At 53.6% G+C, this 7,868-nt stretch overlaps 1 protein-coding gene across 1 annotated transcript; it reads right to left on the reverse strand.

The window, feature by feature from the left end:
- Positions 1-5,201: 5,201 nt before the first annotated feature.
- On the reverse strand, positions 5,202-7,594 carry C1QTNF8 (C1q and TNF related 8). The gene is made up of 2 exons (XM_044452585.1): positions 7,363-7,594; positions 5,202-5,749 (listed from the first exon to the last, which is right to left on the reverse strand). The coding sequence occupies exons 1-2, from the start codon at positions 7,592-7,594 to the stop codon at positions 5,202-5,204; spliced, it is 780 nt and encodes a 259-aa protein (XP_044308520.1).
- Between the last annotated feature and the right edge of the window lie 274 nt (positions 7,595-7,868).

The raw sequence follows: 7,868 nt of genomic DNA on the forward strand, positions 1-7,868 counted from the left end.
TCCCCTGGAGAAGGCAACGGCAACCCGCCCCAGCATCCTTGCCATGAAAGCCCCATGGCCAGCATCAGGTGGCTGGAGGACATCACTGGGAGGTGGGTGTGAGGTTGGGTGAACTCCAGGGGATGGACCTGGAGGAATGTTGTCCACAGGGTTGCGAAGGGTCAGACACGACTTTGTGACTAAATAACAAACATCCATCAATCCCTTTCTCAGCATCACTGCTGCACAACCCTAAAGCCTGCAGGTCAGCAACTTCGTGTGTGGGCCAAGGGGGCTCTTGTGGCAATGCTGGGTTACTTTATTAAAAAAAAACGACCCACAGAAATTGAGTTCCATTAATTTAAATGTGCCCTTGTGGCTGAAGTTTGCAGTAACATTTTTAGTCACTAAGGACAGGCCTCCCTTTCTTCCCAAAGCTTTGCAATAGAATCAAACTGAATCACATCAACTGGAGTGTTGAAGGGGCCTCTAAGGCCTCCACAGGTAGTCACCCATCCGGCTGCAGGCCTGCGCCCTTCCGGCTTAGCTAAGATGCCATGACATTGCATTCACTGCAACCAAATGACAGCATTCCCTTGGACGTACCCATCCAAGGTTTTGCCATGATTTCCTTTGCTTAGCAAGGAAGGGGTGTCAGGATTGCTGTCTCTATAGATACAGATTCACTGGCAGAGAGACCTGGTTGTATCCCTGCCCATCGCCTTGCTGGGGGGCAGCTCCCCCACCAGCCGGGAAAGCAGTAGGCCAGCATCACCCCCAGTGGCCTGCAGGGGTGCTCCATGCCCGGGGGTGCCCATGAGCTTGGCTTCGTGCAGGCAAGGCAGGCACTGTGCCTCCAGCTCTGATGGCCATGTCAGCTCGCCAGCAGCCTCTGCCACATCAACGGAAAGGTGATTCTGGCCCACGCAGAGCCAGGCCCACGTGCCAGTAAATAAAGCTTCCAGGATGCAATCCCCCGAAACCAGACTGACCCCTCCACCCCTGCCTGCCCATGCCTCCGTGGGGCAGTACAAAACATCCTGTTCAGGAAGTTGCTCAGGGGAGCCCAGTCTATCAATATGTAACTCATACTGGGCCTCTCTCACACCCACACCGCCGCGGGAGGCAGGGGAGAGGCCTTGACGTGCGCTCTGCTTGGCTCTCTTTGCTTGCTTGATTTATTGATTTGTTTCCCATAAGAAGTTAACCTCACAAAGTGTTCCCAGGCCTCTGCGTGGGCCGCGCCATGCATTTGCCTCCACCTCCCAGTGCCTCACGCTTCATTCCTGCCAGCTGACACCTGTGTTGCACGCTCAGCCCTCGTTCTGAGTCGGTGCAAGCAACGGGACAAGCGCAAGAGCTGTGCAAGTTCCTTCTCGGCTGCAGGCTCCCTCAGCCCACAAAATCCCCTCTGTGGTTATTGGGGAGCAAGACCCATGGAACTCAATGGCTCCTACTTACTTCTGAGGATACACACATAGGATTGTGCTATAAGTCTTGCTGGAGCCCTGTGCCAGACTAGGTGGCCCGGGAGGCCCCTTCTGAGTCGCTCTTTTTCTATGTTTCGGTGTCTGCAATCCTATACCCGAGAAGTAAGTGTGTTCCATTAAACTGGCACAGGATTGCCCTGAAAGGAGACCATGGGCTCTCAAAAATGTCACTGCATATCTGTCAGACTCTGAGTGGGGCACCTGGGCAAAACATTCCCTCACAGAAGAAGAAAAAGAAATCAGGGAGAGGAACACTCCAGGGTCTCATGGTTCAGCTTGACTGTCTGGGGGAAGACACCCCAGCCAAGGCACCAGCTGGAGAGTCCCAAGCATCATTGGGCCCAGCTTTGGGGTACATGGGCTTTCCCAGCTGGGAGGCTAATGGAATTCACTGTGCCTGGAATCACGGAGATGCAAGAGACTTAGCTATTGTCTAGTCCAGGGGTCGGCAACCCAGGGCGCCGGAGCCGCACATGGCTCTTGAATCCCCCCACTGCAGCTCCGCCGCCCAGAATACGGGTTGCAGCCGCAGATCTGCGACCAAGGCTCCGAGTAGGTGATGATGAGGCATCCACTCAGGAATGCCCGTGCTAACTGGTTAAGTAAATTGCGACATTCCTCTGCTATTGTGCAGGGAAAGAGTGGAACAAGCTTCCTGAAGGCTCTCACATTACGCAAACCCTGCTGAAAAGTTTCTCTTTGTCCCAATGTAATCTCCTTCATCTGAATGTTAAAAGCTGCCACTAAACACACCTATACCTGCGACACCCCCTGCCCCCCCCATAGGCCAACCATGCATAAATCGAAGAAAAGTTTCTGAAGAAAACCAACCAAGCATTTAATTATATGTGGGTAGATTCATTTGCTTTTACTGCTGACCAACTTATGGGGTTTGCTGTTTAATGCACGCAGCCCTTTAGCACTGACTTTGAAGCTGTTCTATTCAAAATACATGAAAAGAGTCCTACTAGTTTATAATGTAACATTAAAATTAACAGTTTTTAGTGACTGAAGAAGAGCTGCAGCTAAATCATAATGAAGATATACATAGCATTAAGCTAAAAAACGATATATGCAGTGCCATCTTCATTTTCGATGTCAAAAGGGTTTTGCGGCTCCCGGTGTTTTCTTTTGTGTGGGAAACGGGTCCAAATGGCTCTCTGAGTGTGAAAGGTTGCCGACCCCTGGCCTAGTCCAACCCCCTGCTCAGTGCCCTGCCGTGCAGTTTCAGCATCCCTGACAGATGGCCCTCTGGCACGCACCTCCACTTCTCCAGCAATGGAGAACCCACTGCCTTTCCACTCTGGACAGCCCTGACCGCTAGCAGCACGTCTCCATGTTTCGCTGCACTCTGCTTCCCTGCCATCCTCAGCCGCTGGTTCCAGACCTACCCTTGGATGCAACAAAATATGTCTGCTCCATTTCTTGTCCGACAACTTTCCAGACATTGGAAGAGCACTCTCCTGTCCCCACTTGTCTCTTCTCCAGCACTTTCAACTGTTTCGACTGTTTGGACCACTCAGCAACCTCACTGTGCTTCTCTTGACCTGTCCCAGGTGGCAAATGTCCTTCTGAGAATGTGCCTCCCAGCATTCCAGAGGGCACCTGTAGGGAAAAGCTGATCAGCTGGACAAATTCTCTTATGTTTTAGCACACATTACGTGTTCACGAACATGCTGAAGGAGGAGACTTTCTAGTCTCTTAGCATGAAGTTCTTGTTTTGGGGTATTGCAGAAGGGCAAAAATGGTAGGCTGCTCAGTTTTTAAGTGCCAGGAAAGGGGAGAGGCACTTGTGGATCATCTCAGGTGAGAAAACAACTCCATTGGCTTGGGAGTAGGGGAGGGCCCAGAGCACCGGGCTGCCCCAGCTCTTGCGCTGACAGCAGGGCCCCTGTGGCCATGCTGAAATGCAGCAACTGGCTTTGGCCCAGTGGGACCCAGCAGGCTCCAGCCACATCTGGGTGCCAAGAGCTCCCGGGAGCTTCATGATTCATCTGCAGGGCATCTGCTCTGCTGGGCAGAGGCTGCAAAGCTTTCCTGGAGCTGGGCTAAAACCCTCCACCAGCAGCAGTGGCATGGAATTGTGGCAGGACGATCTGGAGGACGGTGAATGTGTGGCACAAAGGCCTTCCCTGGTCCTAGCTGGATTCCCCCCTCTCCGTTCTCTCTCGGCTCTTGCTTCTTCCAAGCGCCCTGGAAAGCTCAACAGACAGGCAGCCAACGCCCAGTCACTTTCAGCCACGCTCTGCCAAAATGTAAAGAATCTCTATTTAAATGGCAGTCATCATTTTAAGTGTCCGTGCAAACACGTAAATCAACAGATGTGAATACTGCGCAGGTGTGAGTGGCTGCATTTCTTCCCCCAACACCAATCAGCCTCCCTGCTTTCTGGCCCCTCCCCTGAAATCCTCGCTGTCGCTATTTGGCTTGCTCTTGCCCCGCGCCTCCTCCTGCTGCCCTGGGCGTCTCCCTGCAAGCAAGGGGCCGCGGCGGGGGGCCACCTTCTCCCAGCCTAATTTCAGAAGCCCTCCTCAGGCAACCTGCTCAGGCCTTCTCCAGCAGCCTGCTGGCTGGGGAGGGGGAGAGAGTGGGTGGGGTGCAGAAGAGAGAGTAGGGGGATAAAAGAAGGGGGGGGGATGGAGAGAGAGAGAAGGCAGTCGGGAGCACGGCAGAGAGAGGAAGGCAGGGAGAGAGAAGGGTCTGCCCACCTGCACCAGCTTCAGGCCTCCTTGTCTCCTCCTGTTTCAAGCGTGCGAATTGCAGCCTCCCTGGCAGGGGTCCCCGCGGCGCTGCTGCCCCGGTTGAGCTGACTTGTCAGGCCTTGAAGTTAAAACGATGGGGACTGAAATGAAGGGGGGCTTGTGGCGGGAGCCCTGGCTGTGCCGGCACACAGGCCTCTGTGTGCAGCCCATTCTTCTTGTGGCTTCCTTCTGTATCCCCCCCGGGGAGCATGGGAACTGGAGAGGCAGGGGAATTCGCTTGCAGCAGTAGTTCACAGCAAACTTTTCCAACCTGTCTTGGACTACAAATCCCATCACCCCAACCAGCATGGACATTGGCCAAACTGGGGGTGACGGGGCCTCATAGTCCAACAGATCTAGTAACACCAAGCCGGAGAATCTGCCACAGAGGGGCCAGCGTTGCCTCGCCCCCCCCCCCCGTCTCCCACGGGTCCTTCAGTCAGCAAAACAGCTCACAAGAAGCACACGACATTCCAGTATCATTTTATTATGAAGCGCTTGCCCCCAGCAGAGTCATGGCCCGCATCAGACCAGCCCCTCAAATGCAGCCTAAAGCAGGGCCCCCCAAAACATGTGCCTTCCAGGAGGAAACACCTGCGCCCTCTCATCTGCAAGAAACACAGGCAATGCTAAGGAGGGAAGGGTCACCTCTGTTTGGGGTAGTTTGACTCATGGAAAGGTCAGTTGCTTCCTTCCAGATGTTTCAGACCATGACTCCCATAACCATGACCAGTGGCTACCCTGGCTGAGGCTGATGGGCATTGCAATCCACACCATCTGCAGGGTGCCAGGTTGCCTACCCCTGCTTTAAGGGTAGGTGAGTATCTTGGGAGGCTGCATGCCTAATAGCCCTTACTCTTGAGTAGCCCTACTGAGTCTCTCCTAGATGCTTACATTGGCAAGCAGTTTTGTGTCTACAGCACATGGACCAGCAAACATTTGAAGAGCAGGCAGGCCACCTGTGCTACTGCTGCTTTGCACCAGGAGCCGATTATTCCACGGCCGGCTTAATCAGATGGCCATTGAAGGTGATGTAAACGTCGAACTCCTCGCTGTAGATGGCATTCTCCCTCTCCCGCTTGAACATCCGCACCCAGACCTCGTCCCCTTCCTGGAGGTCCAGCATGAGGCTCTGACTCTGCATGATGCTTCGCTCACTGGGCTGCGAGTAGAGGATGGCGGCCTCCTTGTCATTCCGCATGATGTGCAGGTAGGTCTCCTTGTAGTTCCAGGTGTGGACATTGAGGTTGAAGAAGTAGATGCCCGGCACGTAGCAGAAGAACTTCCCAGTGAACATGTTGAAGTGCTTGTGCAGGTTGACGAACTCGGTGTCAAAAGTGACGTGCTGGTAGTAATCGGAGCTGTGCAGGGGCTTGCTGCGGCCCACCGAGAAGGCAACGTAGTGCTGCTTGCAGGAGTCGCCGGGCGGGCCAGCTTGGCCCTTCTGCCCTTTCCGGCCGTGATAGCCGCGTAGGCCTGGCTCGCCGGCTTTCCCTTCAGGGCCAGGAATTCCTCTTTCCCCTGCTTCACCTTTCTCACCTACGGGTGCAAGGAGAGGCCAGGTTACTGGGAGGGAGGAGATGGAACATGTCCGGGGAGAACCAAGGCTTGTATCGGGGCCATGTTTTGCCTTTGGACCACTTTTCAGGGGTAGGATTCAACTTTGAGGTGTGAAAAGTGGTCCAAAGAAGGAGGATGCCTCTGGGGGTGTACAGTGTGCCTCAGTAACCTGCCCCTTTCTTGAAAGTGTTATCAGAAGCCTCCCTCCAGGTGCCCCCACATCCAGAGGTTAAAGGCAGACAAAAGGGGGCAGGGCCTTTTCAGTGGTGGTGGTGCCGGTCTCTAGCCCGTCATCCTCAAGGACACCTCTTTGGCACGATGCCCCCTCTCCATTAGGCAAAAGGTTGAAACAGCTTGCTCCACTGAGGCGCTGGGCAGCCATTCTGAAGACTCCTTTTCCCATCCATGCCCCCTCACCTCTGCCAAGTGGGTCACTGAACTGAGTGACTCTCCCTCAGCAAGGCTGTGTTTGCTTAAGATGTGGTTTCTTGGGGCCAGAACTAGGCAGTCGAACGACAGGTCAAGAGTTATGCACATTGGTATGCCCATTGCTTGGTTAGAATTTAATACCAGGGTGGGGAACTGTTGCAGCCCTGGGAGCTAGACTGACTCCTGGGACTCCCACGGGGAGGGAAATGATGCCAGGGGGTGCCCCAACTCCCCAGAGTCTGTCCCTCGACATCGCATGAGCAGAGCTTCCTTTGCCAGCACTGGCGCTGGTTTGATAATGGGGCACACCCATGCCAGGACGCTTCACAGATGGAATACGTGGGGCTGCCCTTGAAGACCATTCAGAAACTGCAGCCAGATTCATAACTGGGGCCGCTTGTCAGCATCTAAGACCAGCTCTGGCCTCTTGCATTGACTGCCTGTGCGCTTTATAACCTTACACAGCCTGGGACCACAATTCCTTATCAGAGCACCTTTCTCATTTGCAATCTACTTGGATACTACATTCAATAAATAAATAAATTTTGGGGCCTTCCGCCAAGTGCCAACTCCAAGGGAGGCTTGGAGGGTGATAAGAAAGGGATGGCTATCTGTGTCCCCCATTTATGGAACTATCTCCCCAGTGCAGCCTTCCCGGCACCAAATTGGTCAACATTTCAGCACCAGGTTAAGATGGCCCTTAATGCAGAGCCCTTCCAAGACTTACTTGGACACCCGGGGGAGAGGACACAGCCCAGGCATTTGTTTTCACAGTGTCATTCTTTGTGGTTGCTTGTTTTTAGCTGTTTCTCTCTTTATGTTATTTTATTGCATTTTATTGTCTTCTTTTTATGGATGGTTGCAAACCACCCAGAGAGCTTCAGCTGTGGGGTAGTAGAGAAATGAGGGCTGCCAGGTGGTCAAAACAGGCACTCAGGCTGGAGGGTGCCGTTTTGGGGGTTCGCTGCTGCAGGTGTGGATGGGCCTCCCCACACAGAATTTCCTATAAGACATTGGACGGGAGGAAACTATCTGCTCGGGGGGAGGGGGGTCATCCAGTTCGTACATGTGAGCGTCCCCCACAACTCTGCACTTGTCCAGTGACAAGCACACAGGTGTGACTGGAGCCTCCCGGGAGAGGCATGCCAACAAGGCCTGTTTACCTTTTAGGATTGTGATATCAATGGTGGGCTGGACCTTGGGCATAGAGTAGAAGGAATCGCTGGTCATTCGTGCGTATCGGGAACTGGTGATAGAGCCTGGAAGCTCGGCAGGTGCGCAGCATCGCACACATCCAGGAAACCTCCGCGCCTCTCTCCGTGGGAAGGGCTTTTCACCAGGTGGGCTGCTGGCATGCAAAGAGGAGGCCAAGAGCAGCAGAAAGATGGCACCCATCTCGGGCTAGGCAAGTAAAGAAGAAGAAACCCTTTACAGGAGGAAAAGCTTGCAAACCAACCCTTCACTCAACTTGGCTTGCTTGCATTGATTCATTTATCTATTCGTTATATTTACATCCCACCTTTTCCCTGCAAAGAACTCAAGGCAGTTTGCACAGACATCCTCCTCATCCTCTGCTTTAGCCTCACAACATCCTTGCAAGCAGTGCTGGGAGTCGATGACTGGCCCACACGTGGTTTCCGTGAGAGAGAAATCTGCCAGAATGACAGAA

This window comes from Varanus komodoensis, unplaced genomic scaffold (assembly GCF_004798865.1).
Source record: "Varanus komodoensis strain SLA01 unplaced genomic scaffold, ASM479886v1 scaffold73, whole genome shotgun sequence".
Taxonomy (NCBI): domain Eukaryota; kingdom Metazoa; phylum Chordata; class Lepidosauria; order Squamata; family Varanidae; genus Varanus; species Varanus komodoensis.